The 23,558-nt window shown below is 38.5% G+C and overlaps 1 protein-coding gene across 2 annotated transcripts in view; it reads right to left on the bottom strand.

Annotated features, from left to right (window-relative positions):
* LOC125460567 (metabotropic glutamate receptor 7-like) overlaps positions 1 to 23,558 on the bottom strand; it is a 672,219-nt gene that overhangs the window by 237,947 nt on the left and 410,714 nt on the right. For both annotated transcript variants that reach the window (XM_048548152.2, XM_048548150.2), the window contains exons 6-7: positions 18,436 to 18,636; positions 3,634 to 3,773 (exon numbers count right to left, since the gene is read on the bottom strand). In XM_048548152.2, the coding sequence (XP_048404109.2) occupies positions 3,634 to 3,773; positions 18,436 to 18,636 (341 nt within the window). The remainder of the gene's footprint in view (positions 1 to 3,633; positions 3,774 to 18,435; positions 18,637 to 23,558) is intronic.

The raw sequence follows: 23,558 nt of genomic DNA, 5'->3' as shown, positions 1-23,558 counted from the left end.
ATGCATCATCCGTGGTTAGGAGTGGGTGATAAGAGTTCGGGTCTATGCCAACACTACCTTATAGAGCAACCCACAGATAACTCACTTCCCACACAGATGCTGTTAATATCAATGAGCCAAGACATAGCAGGGAATCAGACCTGTATTTTGCAGGCCTGCACTACTGCATAATCACCATTCTTCAATGTTATCATATACTAGGCAATCTCGTAACAGAGCTCAAAAATAACAATGAAAACGCCTGCATGGAAAGATGATTTCCATTGTCTAGTGGTTTAATCAATCCAGTTGCAGAGCGAAAACAATTCAGTTAAAAAGACACACTCGGTTATAAAACAATATGTTTATTTCTATGATGGCTTTTCTACATTAGCTGAGTTTTTTAAATTTATTCTTTCAAAGGACATAAATGTCACTGGTATGGCCAGCATTTGTTGCCCATCCCTAATTTCTCTTGAACCAAATAACTTACCATGTCATTTTGGAGGCAGCCTCATTGCTCTGGGTCGGGAGTCAGATGTGGGCCAGGCCTAGGAAAGATGGCAGATGTCCTTCCATAAAGGATATGATATCATTACTGTACACTTTTTGGTGTGGCGAGTGTGAATGGCAGTGCTGAAATGTGCGTTTTGCTTCTCATCGATTAATGGTACTGAGAATTTCTCTGTTAGTTACTAGAAGGAAGATATATGGGATTAACACTTCCAATCATTCTAACCCTGCAATTTAAATTTGACGATATGAAACTTGCCCGTTCCTTCAAATAAGATTAGCATTACTGCTCAGAACAATGGTTGTCCTTACAGATTTAATTGTTTAATTGTAAGAGTCACAAATGAAAATCTATCTTAATAACTGTCAGGACACTACTGGAAATAATGCTGCTGTGCATTTATCAGCTTCTCCAGATCATAATATCTTGCCATTTTTCTGGCAACTGCTTTTATTTGCCAGTACAATACTAGCAATTATCTACTGGCTTTAATGGCAACTTGCCTATTGTTCCTAAATGAGCCAGAAATTTAAGGAGGATGTTACAAAACACATTGATACATGCAAATAGTCATTACAATTCTAACACACAGATGTTGGCTCGGCTTAGAGGCACGTTCTGGTGGAACTTAACATTGGTGTGGCATTCTGGCCTGTTCTAACCTGACACATCATTAGATCCCAAAATTTTTGGGATCTTGGATTTTTCATTGAAAAAGATTTCACAAAACAGGCACGCTTTCTGACCCAGCATTGTGATGCACTGAATATTTTCGATGATATTATTTCTAAGTCAGCGTCTGACTAAATTCAGGACCAACAAATAAGCCAACTGATATTTGGTTTTACGTGGCCTGTTTATTTGCTTCAGGCAAGTACTTGGTCACCCGACTTTTTACAGCAATATCCAACTCCAATTAGAAAACCATGTTTTGAGTTACAGGAGTTCTTTTTGCCAATGTTATACCGATACTTCCTATTATGGCACAATGTCAGGACTGCACTGAGAACACTGAAATCTGTTACTCGCAGTTAAAGGACAGTTTTGAGTTTCTGTTTCTTTAAATAGCTGACTTTTCTGATAATTCAGAGAAAAACTTTGGATTTCAACATTTTGTTAGAAATTCAGTTGAAGAAATAGTTTCACTTTTACAGACAAAATTTAACTTATATTCTGTTCCATTTTAGATGAATTCCATAGTTAAACTTCCCGAACAAAAATGTCAATAGTGTCTCTACTGATGCAACAGCATACCAATTGCAAGGTTAATTTATTCCTTCCTTACATTTGGAGATTGTGATCTGTAAATTATATATTCTGTGCTTTGTTGACCCTAAAGACTTCAGTTTCCAACACAATTTTCAAGCGCCAGACTGCAGATAAATATATTGCAGGTCAATAACTACATGATAGGGAATTTGTTCAACTTGTTTCTGAGAAATACATTTAAAGCATTGTGAATGGTAGGCCTATGAATTAATAAAACTGCAGACACAGCAAATGAAGTGAAATGATAATCATTAGTTGAGCTAATTCTGAAGGACACGGAGGAAGTTGAACTCAGGGTGAGGGATTTGGCGGGGGGCGGGGGGGGGGGTGATGAGGTTGTGTGGGTAGGGAAGAGGGTGTTTGAGCCATGAAGCAAAGCGCAGCCACCTCTCTCAACACTGCCAGTGGCAGCAGAAAGAGGCTTTAAAAGCGGACCTTATCTACAATTTTAAGGAAAGCCAAAAGAACTGAGAATGCTGTGAATCAGGAACAAAAACAAGCTGCTGGAAAAGCTCAGCAGGCCTAGCAGTGTCTGGAAAGGAAAAGAACAGAGTTAACGTTTCAGGTCCAGTGACCCTTTACCGGACCCGAAACATTAACTCTGTTTTTTTCCTTCACAGAAGCTGCTAGATCTGCTGAGCTTTTCCAGCAACTTTGTTGTTCTTACATCTTAAGGATCTTAATTGTTCACTGGTCTAGAATGCCAGCTATCAGCTTCTGCCATGATCAATGAGAGAAGCCAACTGTTGCCCTTCCACTTAATATTTTGGCTACCAGCTTGGATCCCTGTGGCCCTATAAAATGTACTGAATGCATTCCTGACACCGGTGGTTTTTAATCTGTGCATTAGCATGCGAACATTTTGCCTGCTAACATGGTCATGTTCACACAGGAAACAAAGTGTTATAGCAACTATCATTTCACAATAAAAACTGCCAGCTGAGAACAGCTGTTTCGGTCAATGTCAGTGCCAAGATTTCTACATGCTTCATTCACATTCCACACCACGAAGGGGTATTTGACACAATTGCTAGTGTCCGTCCTGTAACATGATGCTGCTTTGATTTATATAGAGATCTTTTCTCTTGGTCTTAAATAAATATGATCAGTGGGAAGCACCAGTTCTCAGTTTAGAACCATTATGGATAATCAGGAAAGCTACACAAGATAGAAAGCTATTACAACGATGTACGTAAAAAAAATCAATTAATACTAAAGAGCTCCCCAAATATTAAGCATTTAGTAGTTTTCACCTAAAAGTTATAAGCTTATTAATAGAGCAAAGTGCATGGGTGAACACAGACAGTTGACATCAGGAATCATTGTTTAAACAGCCCAATACATGTTGTTATAAGAATTGCATTGCTATCAAAAACAACCTCAGACATTCTGCTATAACAAGGTGAAGAGCTGGATAAACACAGCAGGCCAGGCAGAATCAGAGGAGCAGGAATGCTGACGTTTCAGGTCTAGGTCCGAAATGTCAGCCTTCTTGCTCCTCCGATGCTGCTTGGCCTGTTGCGTTCATCCAGCTCTACTCCTTGTTATTTCAGATTGTCCAATATCTGCAGTTCCTAGTATCTCTCAGACATTCTGATACATTGTTTATAGCCAGCAATTTTCCAGCGTTGCAACAAAGCATTTAAGCATTCAGCAGTCCAAAATTATTTCTCTGAGAGACAATGATAAATTCATCTTTGATTCAAGGTTGACTAGACAATATGTGATGCAAGATTGGGCTGGAGAATTAGTGCCAGAAAACTCAAACCTATCTCTGTCAATGTTCATTTCAAACAAGCACTGTATTACTGACTTTACCCATCACTGCTTCTGTTTACTTGGCCCAGACTGTGTTAATAGGAGTGGCCTACCTTGAGCTGAAGATGGTCTGTCCACTGGCCGATTTTGCGGTAGTCCCAGGTGTTGTTGCCAACAAGCTGATACTGAAAGATATCATAACGGCCCGGAGCATCTCCTTTATCATCAAACATGACAGGGGTTCCAGCACTACCTAGAGGAAGAAAGGAACCAATGGATGAGTGGGATTGCAGAGAATAGGCTAACAAATACAAACGACCTATGAGATACTAAAATGGTCACTTGAAAAATACAGTGCCAATTATTCACAAATAATGCTGAGAAAGTCTAAGCTACTTTACAGAATAACTTGTTTTCAAGACTTAATGTAGTATAGTATAGAGCATTACAGGAGACCTTCAGGAAGAAGCAAGTCAGTGAACAAAGCTTTTTCTCCCCCCAGGCATGTTCAATCTGCCTTTGAGAGATGTTATCAGTAGATGACAGTCTCAGCTGAGGACTCTTGACTTGTATCCAGGAAGAACTTCTCTTCACAATGTATATTCCTCTTTTAGTAAGCAGAGGATTGCATATAGATGTGAACTTGAGAAACTGAGAAGCACAGTTTTGTTTCAGTTTGGCATTCTCTTTGTCTACAAAGACAACGCAAAGCTAAAGATATTAAAGATACTTTTCTGAAGAAGAGTCTAGGCCTGAAAGTTGAGGCTGCTTGGCCTTCTGTGTTCATCCAGCTCTACACCTTGCCATCTAAAAATATTGTATTTCTGTTCAGGCTAAAATCTTAGTTGCAGCATGAGATGAGATGACATTTGATACAAAATAATTCAAATTTACTTATTGATCAAGCTTACAATGTAAGTGCCATTAAATTACAGATCAATTCACACTGTAAACAGTACCTTGAAATGTTATCTGAGGATGCCGCAATATTTTACATTAAGAAAATAAAGAACTTGCAATTACCCAATTTCATTAACATACTCGATATATACGAAAGTAATTCAAAACCATTTAAAATATTTCACTAGGAATCATTGTTGTAAATGAATGCAGCAACCGATGATTTCCACATCTATTGTTTTAAAAAAAATCACGTCCTGATTTCACTAAATGACCTAATTGAACTTGAAGGCATGTCTTATTCAGGATTATTCAGAAAATATTTTCTTTGTATCCCAATGAAATCCATTTTAAAGAACTCAATTAAATCAATTTTAATCATCTAAATGCAAACAAATGCAAGCCAAGTTTATATAAACTATCCCGATTACTTATTGCTTTTACGTTTGCTATCATGCTGGCAAATCTGTGCTGTCTCTCTTCTTCGGGTATAAGGCCCAACTCTGAACACAGGCTTTCAGATATGAACCTCTAAGCAATTGAAGCATCAACTCCTTACTTCTGAATATCCCAAGATAACGCTAAGATTATTTTGAGACTGTTCTCATTTTTGTGTTTTGGGATATATGTATCTTAGATAGATGCAATATCCTTGAAAAAAAATTCCCATTTTGCAATACTCTATTTTACATTTCTCAAACAGTGGTTCATGTATAGACTGAACTTCTTGAGGAAGTGTTGGATGTGGGCACAATTACTATGCTTAAAAGACATTTGGATAGGTACATGAATAGGAAAGCTTTGGAGGGAAAGTTTTGGGCCAGGAGCAGGCAGATGGGATTAGTTTAGTTTGGGATGATAGTCAGCAAGGATTGGCAGGACCGAAGGGTCCATTCCCATACTGCATGAATCTATGACACTTCCAATTCCACATGCTCTTCTTTACTTACTAACCTTACTAAATCCCTACTGGAAGGCCATAGAGACAACCTCCAGAGACATTGGCCTGTCCATCAAGTAAGTGACAACTTCAGAAAGATTAGTCAGACATGACTTTTCCTTTACAAATACATGCTGGCTTTATGCAAAGAGATGAATCTCATCTGATCAAAGTCAACTTATCACTGCAATCAGCACTCTACTCATTTGGAACCATTATGCCCAAGTGAGGTCACACTTTTGTTCACGGTTCTAAATATTTTGGTGTTCATTGTCTAAACCTATTCATACTGTGGGCATTTCTTTAACTGGAACGGAACCAAGGCTGCAAGAATGCAGTCATTTCTGATATGAAAACAGGTCTCAGCTCAAGAAAGGTTTTCAATGTCTTCTAGCTTGCGCATAACATCAACTGACCTTATTGTTGAATTGAAGGACAATTAAATCAATGTTGTACCTAGCTAGTCATAAACAAAATGAATTATAATGAGAACTGACGTTGCGAGCTCCATGACTCAGTAATGCTACTTTATAAGGAATCTCAACTTTTCAATGATGGGAAGGTCGATTAAGTAATATCGGCATTCAGGATATTATTCCAGCAAGCATCCCAAAATACTGACTCATAATTCATTGTAAGACTGAAGGAATTCTGCATTATTGAGTCACTTGTGGTATCAAACTTAGATCAATATGAAAGTTACATCATTGCTAGATAAAGAAAGCAAGTGGATTCACCAAGTCCTTGGCGATATTCATCCTTCACATAACTCCGCAAAAAAAGACTGGATTACGTGGTTATGAATGCGTTTTGCTGTTTACAGCAGCTTTCTGTACAAGGTAATCTAACGTTATTTGTTTGCAAATCTACACCAATCCCACCTTAAAAGTAACTGGTTGCACAGTGAAGAACTTTAGGATATCATGAAAATATGAACTTTCTCCATGAATGGAGTACCTTTATTGAGTGTCTGCACATTATGAAGTAGAAATTCTGCTTGACACATGTGTGACAAAGAACTTCTCACTTCTGTTTTGGCTTCATTAAGGCATAGTCTAAAATCCTAGGCATATGGCCAAGCATACCATCAAGGATCTACTACATGGTGGGATTTTACAGCAATTCCTGGTATTCCAGCTGAATTCCATCATTCTGTTGTGGCTGAAAAGCTTGCTGTTCTGTTGGCTACATTCTGGCTTCTGGGAACCACTCACTGGAACAGCAACCGAGCCCCTTGTGCATCCAGCAATAGACAGAGGATGTATTGGGAAACCCTCATCCCCTACCCTGCACTCCCCAACCTCTGTTCAATGCACAAAAAATTCAGATATAATGAGGCGGGAATCCCAACCTCTACTGACTCCATTGCCAAATTCCTGCCCATAAAATATCTCAAATTAAAACAAATATTTGACCTTAAAAATGCTTCCCTTTATAGAATTATAACCTGTTTACACACCCAAGTCTTAGTTATTGTTACCCTGACATTTAATTAACTGTGGGAGCAGAGTCAAAGAGTATCAGCTGAGCATGTCTGATTTTGGATAAGACAATGTAACATAATTCCACAGAGAGAAACATGTAAACATTTTATTTGTTTGCTATAGGTCTGAAAGAGTTAATACCAAGGACTGCTTTAAGCACCTCCACCATGATGATATGATGAAATACAGACTTGTGGGCACAACAGCCCAAGATTTTAGACAAGTGGCAGCATAAGGGGCAGCACAGTGGCTCAGTAGGGGCGGCACGGTGGTTCGCACTGCAGTCTCACAGTGCCAGGGACCTGGGTTCAATTCCCCCCTCAGGCGACTGCCTGTGTGGAGTTTGCACATTCTCCCCGTGTCTGCGTGGATTTCCTCCGGGTGCTCCGGTTTCCTCTCACAGTCCAAAGATGTGCAGGTTAGGTGGATTGGCCATGCTAAATTGCCCATAGTGTTCAGGGGTGTGTGGGTTATAGGGGGATGGGTCTGGGTGGGATGCTTCAAGGGGCGGTGTGGACTTGTTGGGCCGAAGGGCCTGTTTCCACACTGTAGGGAATCTAATCTAATCATATCCAGGTCCTCCTCAATCTCCACAACAATATCATATTAATCTAACGTGAAAAATATTATCATGGATAAAGTTATTTCTTGTTCAATATAACAGCATCATCCAGCTGGACCAAGATGTAGTTTTCCTCTACCATGCTAGATCAAGCAAGTCCTGTAAATTCCTATATTTAAAGAGAACAGTGGCTGCAAATCTATCATATGGTGAGGTCCAGACACAGTTCAGCTGCACATATGACACTATTAATAGGATTTCTGAGTTTTATCTCAAAGCAATGGGTTAAAACCATGCTGCAAATTTGGTGATTCATATACATTTTAGTACTGTTTCTTTTATATTTGTGTTTTGAACTATTGGCATGTGGGTATCATCTTTGTTTACAAATGGCTTTAATAATTTACTTGTAAGCATTTTCGTAGAATGGTGACTTATTTTAAAATGCAGCATGAGCATGAGATTGCCTGGAGAGCAAAAGATTTTCCTTCCATCGGATGAGTTTTAGGAGTGAACAGAATAAACTGTTGTGTATGCGGTTTCAGGTAGAAATTGTTTTGCTTTAGCTCAGTTGGAACATCCATAGCTTGATGAAAGCCATTTTAGTTTCAATTTTTGAAGAATTCTTGGCTGAAGCTGCATGGGTAAAAACGTTTCTACCAAGGGAGATATCTCGGGACGCCCATGAAATAGATTTTCTCAGTGTATGGAGGTTAGTTTTGAAGCTCCTGACCAGAATTATTTGGTTAAAACCCTGAAGGGGTTGCCTGAAGGAGAGAAGTCTGAGTTTAGATCAGTGAAGGTTCAAGGAGACACTATCAGATTCTCAGGACCAGGAATTGAAGCATGTGTTAAACCCTTCAGGTAGAATCATAGAGCCGTACAGCACAGAAACAGATGCTTCAGTCCATGCCAAACAGATATCCTAGATAAATCTATTCTCATTTGCCAGCATTTGGCCCATACCCCTCTAAACCCTTCCCATTCATATACCCGTCTAGGTACATTCTAAATGTTGTAATTATACCAGCCTCTACCGCTTCCTCGGGCAGCTCATTCCTCACATGCACCACCCTCTGCATGAAAAAGTTGCCCCTTAGGTCCCTTTTAAATCTTTCCAATCTCACTTTAAATCTATACCCTCTAGTTTTGGACTCACCCTTGGCAGGGAAAAGACTTGGCTATTTGCTCTGTCCATGCCCCTCATGATTTTATAAACCTCCATAAGGCCACCTCTCAGCCTCTGACATTCCAGGGAAAATAGCCCCAGCCCATTCAGCCTCTCCCTATAGCTCACCCTTGTAAATCTTTTCTGAACTCTTTCAATTTCACAACATCCTTCCCATAGCAGGGAGGCCGGAATTCTCTCTCTTATATGAGTACTGCAGTGTGCTGTAGACATTAATGGCTTCGAATTTTACTTTGTTAATCAAATATTTAATTGCTGCCACACATAAATAGTTTGGTTTATTCAGTTTTACTCTTTATTTGTTTTGTGCAGTAAATGACTGTTGAAAATGCATCTGCAGCTTTGTGTGTTTGTCTTTCACTGAAACACCATCTTGTTAAAACTAAAGAAAAACAGAATATGATTTTAAAAAAGTCCAGATTTCAGCCTGGAATCCGACTTGCCCATTATCATCATCAGCCAGGATCATAACACAATATAAAGTGTTTCACAATATCATCCTTATTTCAAATGTTGAGATTCATCAAATTCTTAACCAGATAGTTTGGTAATGGACATCACAAATCTTAATGTATCCTCTAATATTCTTACAAAAACACCATGTTTCATTAAGAAAATCAGATAAATTCCACGTTATAGTTTGGGTTCTGTTCAGTAAAATCATGTGGATTGAATATTTTTAGTCAAAGAAAATCAGAACACGAGCTCATGAGGAGGATTTTGATCCACTGTTCTAATATCTAATAATTATCTAATATCTGTAATATGAAATTTCTAATGTCAATTCTACTGGTCCCCCATTCTGTCTTCTTCTACGAGTCTAGAGCCTAATCAATAAATCTTGACATTAACTGCCCATAATACAATGGTTTGTAGATTTGTTAATGATCATTACTAAAACTACAGAGTTGGAACTTGTTACCAAAGTTTCACCACAATTTAGCCATTCTCCTGTTAAATAATGGCCAGTCTCCCCATATTGTAGGTTTCATTACAGAGGTAACAATAGACACAGCATTACGTGAAAAATATCTAATCTGAGCATAAAACAAGTCAATCTTGTCGAATCTGCTTCTTTTCCTCCTTGATTCTTTCATAGGATGTTGGCATTGCTGGCTTTGCCAGAATTTATTGCCTATCCCTAGTCAACCTTTAGAAGGTGGTGGTGAGGCACCTTTTGAATCGTTGTAGCCCGTATGGTGTATGTACACCCACAGTGCTGCTCAGGAGAGAATGATTCACTTAATCATTTTCTACCCCCCTCCACCAACCTACCACCTCTCCTGCTTCTCACTTTTCTCATCAGTAATGTTAAGCTTAGCCAAACACTTTAATCTACAACAGAAAATTTTAATCCTACAGATTCATTTCTTTACCGTAACTTACTGACTTGGTTCATGATATAAATTGGTTGTTAATTTTTCTTTTATGTATTAATAAAACTTTTTACTATTGATTGACTTTTTTTACACACATGCACTAATGTCTAAATAATAGCACATTGGGATGGGAGATAAAAGTAAGGACTTTATATTTTAATTGTATGGAGCACTTTTTGAGAAGATAATTTGAAAGTAGCTTGGTTACCTTATTTATGGAAGGGTATCAACATATTGGAGGCAGTTCAGGTGAGATTCAGGCACAAAGAGTGGGATTTTATCCACTGGAGTTCACAAGAGTGAGAGACAACTGAATTGAAGCTTTAAATGGACGTGACAAAGTGAACATGGAATTAAAGTTTATTCATGGTCAGTCAAGAATATGAGGCAATGTCCCAAAATTTCACTGTAGAGATAAGAATTTTGTTTTCTCCGTGGGTTGAGAGACTTTGGAGCTCCATGCCTCAGAAGATGGCCATTAAACATTTTTAAGACAGAGGTGCATCAATTGCTATTAGGCACGAGAACAGGGGTTATCAGAAATAAATGGGAATGTGGAATTCAAATTATGAACAGACCAACCATGGCCTTTTTGAATGACAGAGCCGACACAAGGGCAAGATGTTGCAAGTATAAAGGCATTGGCCCTTCATTGCAACTCGGCCGTGACAATCAGATTTCCCAAAATAAACTAATCCCATTTGCCTGCATTTAGCCCATATACCTCTAAGCCTTTCCTATTCAGGCTCCTATTCAACTGTCTTTAAATGCTGTATCTGTACCTACCACTTCCTCTGGAATTACACATACAAATTATGCTCTGTGTGAACATGTTGCTCCTACCTATTTTCCCCCAACCCTCACCTTAAAATTAAGCTTTCTAGTTTTGAACTCCCTTACCGTGGGGGGAAAGAGCCTTTGCTATGTTACCTTATCAATTCCTGTCATAATTTTATAAACCTCAATAAGGTCAGTCCTCAACCTCCTACAATCAGTGAAAAAAAGTCTCAACTAATCCAGCCTCTCCTTATTATTCGAACCCTCTGGTGCCGATAACATTTTTGCAAATCTTTTCCACACCTTTTCCAATTTAACAATATCCTTCCTATAGCAAGGTGACCAGAACTATACATAGTCCTCCCAAAGTGGCCTCATTCATGTCCTGTACATCTGCGACTCCTATACTCAATGCTCTGACCAAGAAAGGAATTATGCACCTGGCGCTCTAGATCTCTCAGTTCGACAACAATCCCTAGGTCCCAACCAGTAAATACATAAGTCCTGCCCTGGTTTATCTTACCAAAATGCAACACCTCGCATTTATCCAAATTAAACTCCATCTGTCATTCCCCAGTCTATTAGCCCAGCTGATCAAATTCCATCTATACTCTTCAATAATCATCTTCATCATCCACCATACCACCAATTTTGACATCATCTGCAAACTTACTATCCATACCCCCTATATTCTCATCCAAATTGTTTATTTAAATAGCAAAAAACTGTGGACCCAGCACCCATCTTTGCAGGCCTAAAAACACAGCTCTCCATCATCACCATCAAGCCAATTTTGTATCCAATTGGCTAGCCCTCCCTGGATCCCATGTGATTTAACTTGACTAACCAGTCTCCTTTGCAGAATGTTGTCAATGGCCTTGCTAAAATCCATGTTGACAATGTCTACTGTTCTGCCCTCATCTTCCATCTTGGTCATGTCCTCAGAAAGCTCAAATCAAGTTTGTGAGACATGATTTCCCATGCACAAAGTAATGCTGACCATCTTCAATCAGTCGTGGCCTTTCCAAAAGCATTTTACTCATCTTATCAGGTGCCAGAGCAACTTGACACTCACTGAATATCCTTCCTCAGACCGGCATCCCTTTCATTCTGGTCATCTTTCAAACCCTGCCAAGCATCTCGAGGAGGACTGTAGTTGCTTCCATTTATTAGGATATACTGACTTGAACAATAGTTACCCATCCCAAGGTGTTTCAGAGAAGCATGATAAGAGACCCAGGCAAACATTAGAACAGATGACCAGAAGCTTGGTCAAGAGAGTTGCCAAGGCTTTAAGTAGGATTTTAATGGAGAAAAGAAAGGTTTAGGGATGGTTATAGTCTTCCAATATGTAATATACAATCATAATTTTGAAAGATGCTAATGTAGCCATTATTCAATAATAATGAAGTACAAACTTCTCAACAGAAGGAGATATGCCTACGTTTTTAAGCCACCTATCAAATGTGTATCGTAGTGTACATTTGATGGAATGCTCCTTCAGAAGGAGCAAGTTCCATCTCAATGTTCACACTGTCGATTCATTGGAACTGCACTGATTAGATTACTGATTGTGGAACAGCATGTTCAACATGAATGATCTTTGCCTTGAGCTGCTTTTCTCTGCCATCAGCAAAGGTGAAAGGACCAGCAGTTCGAAACTGAACCAGGTAGATGAAATTAGAATAGTTAGGTAGTATAATGTGCTGCATCAAATTAAGACAAAAATATTTAGTGCAATGTAGTGACTTATAATCAATATCGAGTTATCTTCAGTTTTGAGAACTTAATGTATGTTTGCATTTTCGTGATAGCTCTCCCAAATAATTAACTTCCCTGAGCATGAACTAGTTAATACTGTGTACGTACATTCATCCAAAACAAACAGAAATGGAACTGATGACTGTTGAAAATGACATTTGCCACAATTGTCATGCCTGTGCATTAGAACTGAGGAATGCTAGTTACTGTCTTTAAGCTAATTAAATTAAACCAATAATACTGCAAGTGCAAGGGCTCTGAAACCCAATGTTGGAAACACCCGGAAGGTTAGGGTATCTGTGGAAAGGGATTAGGTCTCAGGCTGAACATCTCAAACTGTTGAGTTTTCATGAAAAATGATGGCCTTCTTGCTTTGTGTTTACAGCAGTTTCTGCTTTCATTCCATGTTCAATTCAGCTTATCAGCTGCTATCCCCATTATTTCTCCAGAATAACTGCAACTTTTTTTTTCCTCCCATTTCCCAAAGGTAATAAACAACAATATCAATCTATTCAACTTTACGATTCCATTGTGCAACCATGGTCCCAGATGAACAGGCATCATCATACTCTGTGCTGTATTTGATAATCTTTGTCTGTACTTATCTCTCTAAAGCTTTAAACCTGTCCTAATCAAATATTTATCTTGATCTTTTGAAAAGAGTCCATCAACATGACATTAACTGCTGTTGCTTCTAGTTTGCTTCACACAGTCACTGTTCTATTGTGAGAAAAGGTTCTAATTTTTATCTTCTCTTTGAGGCTAATTTGAACTCCTGCTTCCAGTTGCACATTCAATCTAAGCCTGTACAGCTAGTTAGAATTAATTCAGTCTAATGTATGTGGGCAATTTGTCTCTTCAATGTCTTCCAGCCTTGCTTTAAAACGGGGTGTAGCATTTTGTTTCTTTGATGCCTTGTTGATACTGAAAATATATCTTATTGTATCTTAAAATATTATGTTAAATATTCAAAAAAAAAGGCAGCTGCTTCCCTAATTTCTATTGTGTTGTCAATAGCCACATCTACCCTGGGAGATTGACATCAGTTGAAACAAACCAGGCAATAAGCATATCTGCTCTTGTGCCAAGTTTTGCCATGGATACAATAGGCGAACAACAGAAGGTTTCGAACATAAAACTGGCATCACTGAGTGGGCATACCCCTACGGCTTCACAGCTTAATAGCTAGTCTCCTATGTTCACCCACACCCCCCCCCAAAAAAAACAACTCAATCAAGAGCAGGGATTTCATTTTACTCTTCACCACTTCAGTTTTTTTTATTATACATCCCTTTGCCTTCTCCAGCAAAGACTCAAGAAAATTAATGGTCAGCCTCTGGCCTGATGTGCTTTGTCACAGGCTGCTTGGGCATGCACAAGTTAGACCTCTCTGACCTTCCGGTTTCAACATCGGCATTGTTTGCTTGTAAGAATCATCAAGACAAATAACAGCAAGAAAGATATTTTGCAGAAAGGGCCCAAGTAGAGTAACCAATTCCCCAGAATAACCTAGGTATTGAAGTAAAGCCATTCAAAATGATTGTTCAGTTCAAAAGACAGAATGTGATCAGACTTGATACCGGCTGCTAACAATTATTTTGGAAACATACAAAATTTCAGCCAATTCATTGTTTTTCTTCATCCAGACAGACAAGGGCATTTTGACTAACTTATTTGTATTTATATAGGCAAGATGCCAAATTTTGTATTATCTGAATAGAAAGGATAGCAAAGGTCTCCCTGTTTGCGTTAGGAAATTTTTGTTGTGTGTTCAGCCTAAATCTGCTAATAAGAATTTAATGTAAGACAGATTTTGTTTTTGAAGAAACAAAGAAAATCAAATAAGAAGTGTTCTCTTCAAAATGTTGATGCCTTATTGATGAAGTGGCTAAATCAGAATCGATCCTGTCTCATTTTATAAGTAACATTATCCTATATATTTCCTCTTAGTTTACACTTTTCAATTCATTGCAAAAATCAAAAATGGTTAGTTTTCATAAAGATATTTCTCCTGCCATTATTTTGTATCCCTGAGGGCATTTTGACCAGTATACTGCTAGAAGTATCATTGTTTTAACAACATGCACTGTTATTTATCAGCAAATGAGCTGGCACTTTCAGAGATTTGCTTTGAACTGGTAATCTCTAGAATATTTCATTCATGTTGTTCAACCACTAGCTTCGCACAAACAGAATTGCACTCTATGTTATTTGAATAAACATACTGAATTTGGAGACTAGCTGCCAAAATGTCTTGCTGCAGAAAACAGAGATTGAAAAGCAAAAGTCTGCGTACCTTTTTAGCAGCCAGGTCATCACCATATCAATCACATTTTCTGACTCAAAACAGAAGCAATTGCAACTGCCGAGTTCCATTCCTTCAGGTAGTGAATGACTCTAAAACTGAAAGACTATCAGTTTTTATTTACTGCTTTTAATTCACTTCTGTTCTCAATCAAACCAATCTTCAATTTTCCTTCTGTACTTGATGTGACTTTAATTCACACGCCTTCCTCGTTGCTCCTGTTTCTTTACCAATCCCTAAATCTCACAGGTAAGGAAACAGCTTGATGACACCGTCATTTCCCCAGTCTGAGATGCGCATGCTTCTTGCCGGTATACATTTTGAACAATTTAATGCACAAAAAAATGTCAAGATGCTGAAATTGTCCATCTAACTACACACACTGAGACGCCTCTCACCGGCAAGATTTTGTTATACTGATTACTTTGCACTTCAGCAAACATCAATTACTTAAAACATTTGATTAAAGTGTTCACAAAAGCCTCGAGGACCAGGAGGAAACAAACCATATGCTATGATTTGCAAGCCACCTGCTGCCTCCAGACAAATGCATCAAGATGTTAACTGGGTAGATGAGATCAAAGGGAGACATGGATCAGTATTTGGTCAAGACAGTAAAAAGATTGAGGTATTGCATAAATTATGAAATAAGGCTTGCATCTGAAATGGGCCTCTAGTATGTACTGACTAGATATATGGCTCTTACTTTTGGACTGTACACTTAAAAGATATTATTTTAAGAGATAATAGGAACTGCCGATGCTGGAGAATCTGAGATGACAAGACGTAGAGCTGGATGAACACAGCAGGTCAAGCAGCATCAGAGGAGCAGGAAGGCTGACATTTCTGGTTGAGATGCTTCTTCAGAAAAAAGCTACTTTAAGATACTACTTTAAACCAAGTTCACTGTCTTAAAAAATGGGCGAAGCTTTAACAACCATGGTAAGTGGAGCACACTGAGTTGTATACATTGTTACTTTTCCTTAGAATACTCAGAGAAAATAGGCAGACACCACAGGAGCTGCGAAGCAAAGGAAAATAGCTTGACAACCACGTTCTGATTGGCTTCTGGTCAAGTGGTCATGGCTTGTGCAGAGGCAGTGCAGCAGTGAACCACCTAGCCTGCAATGAAAAAAGCATTAAAATATAAATTTTCCCTCATGGGTCGAGGTACTGGAAAATTTCCAATAACAACTCGCTTTCTTGTCTTAATTGTTCTCTGCAAACTAATGCCAAACAAGTAAAAATATACCTTTCAAGGTAAAGAAAGGGCAAATTCTCAACAAGTAAATAAAAGAAACCCTTGGTGGCGTTGTTGGGACTAGAGGGTTTGAGTTATAGCTTATAGGTTCGGCTAGGCTGGGATTTACAAAGTCATGGGGGGCATAGATAAAGTGGACAGCAAAGATCTTTTCCCCCCCAGGGGTGGGAGAGTTGAAAAACAGCTGATATATTGTTAAAGCGAGAGGAGAAATATTTAAAAGGTACCTGAGGGGCACCTTGCTCGCACAGAGGGTGGTTTGTCTATGGGATGAACTGCCAGAGAGTGTGGTAGCTACAGGTACAGTTACCACATTTGAGGGAGATTTGGATAGGTACACAAATAGGAAAGATTTAGAGGGATATGAACCAAATATAGACAAGTTTGGACTAGTTTATTTCGCATAAACGTGCATGTTTTTCCTTGTTTGGACAATAATCAAACCTCTCCTCTTCAGTGATTGAGCTGAACCTGCCTCTACCATGCACACTATCTACTCAACCCAGACCTGTTGATTTTTGATGCCTCAATCAAATCTTTTCTGATTTTTCTCTTCTCCTGTGAAAACAGTCATAACATTTCCAATCTATCCACATTTCTGAAGTGCAATTAAACAGTTAAACCCCCGATGCAAACACGGCTCCCAAAGGTTAGGACTCTAAGATCTAACACTGCTTTGAAATATTTTCTTAATCTTGGACTTTTTTGTGAGTTGCTTTCGCCTTTTTGATTGAAAGAAAATGTATTAAAGGTTGAGCTGCTGTGTTTTAGTATTTCAATACGCCATTGTCCTTTGGGGTAAGCAATATTATATATGAAAGACTATTTCACTAGCACAGAACATTTCATTTTTTTTACAAACACACAAAGTAACTGTTCTTTCTGAACGAGCATTCTATTTGCTCTGGTCATAATTAGTGTTTCATTTATTTCCAGGCCAGATTATTCCAAAGAATAACAGGAACAAAATGGGACACCTTGAGTGTAATTGTCAGAATGGATGTATATTCGTGACAGGACTATCTAGCATTCAGTTGCTAAAATGTAAGTGCCATAACTAGCAATCTAGGGTCCGAAATACATCTTTTTACCCTTCTTGGACATACATTTGATTTGTATTCCATGTGGTGACAAACTGGGTAGGCGAAGGCTAAACCACCACTTCCACCACATTAAGAGTCTCACTCAGCTACTCTTTGGAATCAGGTTCAGACCCAGTTCCAAGAATACATTATAACTTTAGTTTAAATGCCAAATTGTGATGTGACTACACTTCTGAAGACAATAGTAAGTGCAGTGCTGGGATTTGATTATGTCCTTTCTTTTTAATGGGTAATCAATTGTCTCTTTTCAAAGTCGCCCCGTCAGTACTGTCTACACTGACATTGCTGGTTGCAGGAGGCTAGTTTTAGCAGTTTCTGTGACAATGATGTTATTTGTGTAACAGATCTTTTGATTCCATGCTGCTACCCTGATTTTTCTATAGCAATAAGAAAAAGGTTATACGGTGCCCTATTGGCTTTTTACTTCACAATAGCTGACACACAGAACTAAACAAAAATGAGTCCTGAGATCTGCAAAATGTCAGCGACGTAATTATAGGGACCCACGAGTAAGAAAAAAAAACTTAAAAGCAACTGACAGAGATTATCAAGGGGGTTAACCTTCAGGTTTATAGTTCACTTGACCAGAAAGTTGCATTTTCTAAAACTCGATTTCTTGATTTAATAAATGTTTGGCAGCATTGGAAATACCATTATACAGGCATTGCTTATCATCTGTCCCAATCTGCTGCCAGCACTTTCAAGGTAAAATGCCTTACAAGGAGGTTTTAATTCATCGCATAACCCACTGACAGCCAACTCCCACAGTCTAACCTCTCACTGAAATACCAATGTAAATGTTGCACTCATTGTATTTATTATTCACTATTGCCTCATGATGCAACACGTGATTTAATGTGGTTTATCTAAACTTTAAGACTAAATAGGGTCAATATTACATTGAAACTGACTTAACAAGGTAGTTACTAATGTAGATTTTCCCATCCTTACCCTACACTAAAGTTCACTTTAAGGACAAGCAGATTGCATTTTGAAATTGAGATCCGAGATCACCTTAAGTCCCCAGAGTTCGAGTTCGTTCCTTGCGAGTTAAATGACGCTGGTTCCCAGGAGGTAACAAAATCCCTTACTGATTTGCCCCATTAAAGAGATTAAAATTTGCTGTAGAGTAATTAATGAAAATTGGTGTGTCTTTTCACAAACTCTTGTAACTGAACAATGAGAAAACATAAATAATGATCAATAAATTGCAAATTCCCCGTTTCTTTAACAGTGTAAAAACAGTAGGCTCACCATTAAAATGTATATTACGGATGTATCCCAGGAGGTCATCTCCATTAATTGGGTCCATTGCAGGGCAGATACCAGTGTAGCCTGGGCACAGAACTTTATGCATGTTGTGCAGAGCATGGGCAATGGCATATACAGCATCAATCACAAACTGAACTTTGCCCTCCTGTTGGTATTGGGAGTGTGTTCCAATCCTCTCTTCACCTAGAATGAGAAATGGAAAACAGTAAAAATTAATTGTTACAATGATCCTTAAAAGTAATATAATTAACCTAAAACAATCTAAAAGATATTAGTTTACAGATATTTATTTATGCAACATTATTCAGTCCATCCTTTCTGTAGAAGTGCCACGCCACTTACTTGAGATGATTAAGATTCAGTAATGTAGACAAGCAATGTTATATTTGAAAGTATTAGACATTAAACCACTATCACTGCCACTAGAATTTAGTATTCTAATAAAATTATTTTCTAACTATAGATAAAATCATCATAAATCTTATTTCAAGATGCAAATTATCCATGAGATTGTTGTATCACAAGGCATCGATAATAAATACAACTGACAGCTAATTTTATGCTTGTAATTTAATGGGGCATGGGTGAGTTTTAGCAAATTTAACACACACCTAGGAACAATATCATTTCCAAATAAAGGTCGTAAGTTTGAGGTGATATACAGCTGAATAGCTTGTTTTGGAAATGCATTTCATTTGTTTCAATTAAATGACTGACATCTCATTGCACAGAGATGGCAACACATGATCAAGGTGAAAACGTAACAAAGTTGAAATGATATTGTGCCTCATGATACATTACAGTTTGGAAGAACACAAAATCATGGATTGAACATTAAAGGTATATTGAAATGGTCATTAAGCAGAAATCAATAGGTAACTGGTGGAGTTGGTAGTACAATGTGTTTATGCCCTATCATTTAGTGACAGACATTAAGTAAAAGCAAAGAGGCCCAGTTATCAGACAGAAACAAAACTGAGCTAATACAACTTTCAATGGTGTCTCTTAATCCAGAAACCTAAATTTGAGATTCCTTCATTAATTTTCAATGAGAACGAAAGAACAAACATGCGGTTAAATAGCAACTGTCAGTCCACTGAAGATTACAACTGAAATGCCAACATTACTTTAGGTGGAAAAAAGCCTGTTTCTTGTCAAGAATGATGCAGCAGACCTTTCTCTCTTAATCTTATCTTTATGACACTTATTGACCTGTTGTCTACTTTAAGCATTCTCTACAGCAGCTATTGGAATCTTTACAAACTGCTTCCAGAGATAAAGTCTGTGCCAGCTCTTGGCCATCACAAAGCTGTCTGCTTTGCATTGATAGAATGGCCAGAGATTTCCATTTGCACATTTCTCCAACCCTTAATTTCCTTCCTGTTTATTCTAATGAGAACATAGGAACAGTGCCAAAGGATGACAGCATTTAGTTTTGTCAAGAGACAATGTGGAGGGACACAGAGAAAACAAAACAACTTAAGGTATAGGTTTCGCATTAGTAAATCTTTCCTGTCCCTCAAAACTCTTATTAAATGAATGAATTTGACAACTCAGATTTATGTACCTGGCCAGTATAAAAAGTTCAAATGTCTGGAAATTTAAACCAAAGAGAAATGTTCCAGGATTGCATGTAACAAAACAATGTCCCATACCATAATATTCACTGATACATCATTCGTCCAGAGTTTGCTTTGAAAATAACAGTGAGGCTCACAGCATATACTGTTATTTACATGCCCAAGAGAAAGGAATTTTAAAAGAGAAGAGATGCACACCGTTAAAATTAAAAATCTAAAAAAGTGCTACCAGAGATGCGCTTCTCCTCCTCAGAATATTCAAAAGCAGGACAGGTAGTTCTGCAGTAATGCTTGCTTTGTTGATGTGAATTGACCGTAATGCGATTGACGAATAGTGGACACTGTTTGGATAAGGCAAACTTTCTGCTGTCCACGCATAGCAATTTCCCTACAGCACAAACTTCTGCGGCGTGAGGTCCTGTGAGAACGCAACTATTACGTTATGGGGGAATTACCTATGTCTCACCATATGGTTCCTCATTCAAATGTATTAAATGGCACTACAGCAGAACAGGTCAAGCCTTGTCCAATTCTATTAATGACACATATCATAAATCATGGTAAATGCCTCTCTGGCACTGAAAATTAGCTTTAACAGTTGTGCAGTATTATTCCTTCAGAATTTAATTGTTGCTTTTGAAACAGATCTAGGGAGGCCAGTATCCCGTCATCAAATTCACATTTATTTATTTGTCAGGAGTCCTTGACTTCAACTTCCTCAGCGCCAGCTCTCAGAGTGAACAGAACCTCACACTCCTGTTTAAATCTGTCAGCCAGGGCTCTCTATTTGGGCCAGATTAACAGCCCCAGTCATATTCTATTAAGTCCACTTGGCTGACCTCATTACAATTACTACAGCTTTCGAGGATAAGTACATGTATCTGAAATGTCAGTCACCACTGAAGCTTCTTACTCAATATGAGTTGGATACACCTCACACTGTGAGAGGTAGCCTGCTTTGTATGATACCAAGTGGTAGTGTTCATCGCCACTTCCATCAATGGGTGTCTCCACCCGCCCCCTCCCCACCCCCGTGGCTGGTCAGGGGGCTTCTCTTGGGCATCCAAATATTTGAGGAGTGGAGAAGGGACCAAAACATGCTCACACCACCAAAGCTTAATAACCAAACGAATGAGCAGAGGTAAGGAGTAAGTGAAATGAGAGAAGGATTAGGCAGGACCGAATCATCATTTTAGTTAGCTTCATTATTCCTGACGACAGCCTCAGCAACAGCCAGTTAAATATTGCCCAGCACCACTTCTTTCATGGTAGTCAAGAAAATCAGTCAACCCCATCTCCCCCTGGTTAGTTAATGCTGCTTCCAGTTATCAGCCATCTTGCCCTGCAAGAGAGAAGTGAGTGTCCCATAATCTGTTTGCTTAACATGGCTTCCTTGATTTACAAGATGGCAGTACAGGCAATCTTGAAATGTCAGGGTGAAAGCTGCAGTCGTGTTAAGTCTGCGAAAGTGAGGATGAAATCATTCCACAGAGGCCGGTATCCAGTTAGCAGGTCACCCTTTACTTAATGCATGGAGAGTCTTTGACACTGATCCTGCTCGCTCAGAGCAAACTCTCAGAGTGAGCAGAACCTCTGACACACTTGTTTATATCTATCGGTCAGAGGCTCCCAGGCCAGGCCGGATAAACAGCCCCTTTCAGAGAACTCATATGCTACAGTGTCCACCTGGCTGACCTTGTTACAATCAATATGGGGGGGGGGGGGAGTAGAAATCCAATTGATAGATGAGTGCAGGGTATAGACGGGTTTGAGCAAATCCTCAAGTGTAGTCGCAGAAAAATTGAGAGTCCATGCCCTTCTATCTTCTGTTTTTCACCATTGTTTCTCAATTTATTCCATGATTTCTAGAACTTGCTTCAGCCATAATATGCTTAACTTTATGAAGTCCAGATCATACGAAGCAACACAGGCCTATTTTTAATGTGTCATTCATTTGTGATATTGGGCCCTAGCTACAGAGTCCAGCTGTTGGGTGGCATGGTTTGTAATCATTTAATACAGCTGACTCAATAAGCAGGCAGAACAAACATGGCCACATTGCAGTCAACTTGTGCAAATTAACAGTACATTGCAATCCTATGCCCATTTTTAGACAACGGTATCCAATTTAGACCCCAACACATTTCATATGGCAAGATTTATTAACGTTAAACCTGTTGTAGGGCAGGGCTTAGTTAGTTCAGTAATTATTGATTCATATGACTATATTTAGACGGATGAAACTTGAAGCAGTTCCTGCCATTCTGACCTGGAGATGTTCACCTGAAGTTCAAGTGCCAGCCCTGAGAAGGGCACTGCTGTCCTACTCAACCTCTCACTCACAATGCAGGCCAGAACATTTTATATAAATTAACCTTGTGGTTCAACAAGTTGGGCACTGTTTTGTCAGTGTTTAGGACACTAGGATTGGTCTCTCAACACTAGCTTCAGTAGTTCTATCCACACTGTTCCCTTGTACTGGTGACTCATTAATTATAGAGATGTAGTCAGCTCCATGTTAGGACTAGCGCTTTGATGCTGTGAAAACCTTTGGCACAATTCTGATTTGGAAGGACTCAATGATAGATTTAGGTCAGGAGGAGATCCATTTCCATGAATGCTGTGCCTGGAGGGAGGTCCTTGGGCAAGGATTCTTTATTCTCAGCTATTTTCTTAGCAATGTTTTTAGTGCAGCTTTGTCATTGCCTTACGTTCTCCTGGGCAGGGCAAGGAGACAGGTTCTAAATCCACCTCAGCTAGAGCAGGAACTGAAATCGCTCTTTTGACATTAAGCTGGATTATATTCTTGCCAGTTAGCCAACTGAAATAACCACCCCACCCCCAGATGTGGGGTAACAGATGAAATTTAACATGTTGTTGATGTATGCAAAAGACTTCAAAATCTTGTTAAGTGTTAATCAGATGAGTTGTATGCCAATTACTACAATCAATATTATCTGTGATATTGTAGACCAAGTACAACAAATCACAGTAAATATTTTACTGAGTTTTAAAGTCATAAATAAATATAATACAGAAATTAATTGCATCTTGTACATTAGTTCCTAGCTGAAGCAGTGAAATTCCACACAATGGACTTAGTGGATACATATTAAGAAATTATTTGCTTTAAATAATGAACTTTTATTGCAAGTAACTTTTAGTGTAATTTTTTTGAACTTCGAATTAGTTAACCAGTTTTAAAGGATACTTTAGGTCTTGGCACAAGTTGTGTTTATGAACTGTTGATTTAATGAATTCACTTACTTCAACATTAGAAAGATTAATAAATTAATTTGTTCACAGACTATTTAACTGTCTTAACCTTTTTCAGAAAGTTTCAAGTAATTCAGAGTTTACAGAATAAGGGATGACTTTGAAGAATTTTTGGAAAGCTTATTTTGATTGCATTTACATTCAGGGGATTGCTGAACTGGACTGTATGATGCAAACTTAACAATGTCATTAGAATTAACAACCATTTTGAAATTTGAATTGAATATAAACAAACAATGATGACATGAG

The sequence above is a fragment of the Stegostoma tigrinum genome, chromosome 11 (genome assembly GCF_030684315.1).
Source record: "Stegostoma tigrinum isolate sSteTig4 chromosome 11, sSteTig4.hap1, whole genome shotgun sequence".
Lineage (NCBI taxonomy): Eukaryota > Metazoa > Chordata > Chondrichthyes > Orectolobiformes > Stegostomatidae > Stegostoma > Stegostoma tigrinum.
Note: the sequence above shows the minus strand (reverse complement) of the source record. Positions and strands in the feature narration are given on the sequence as shown.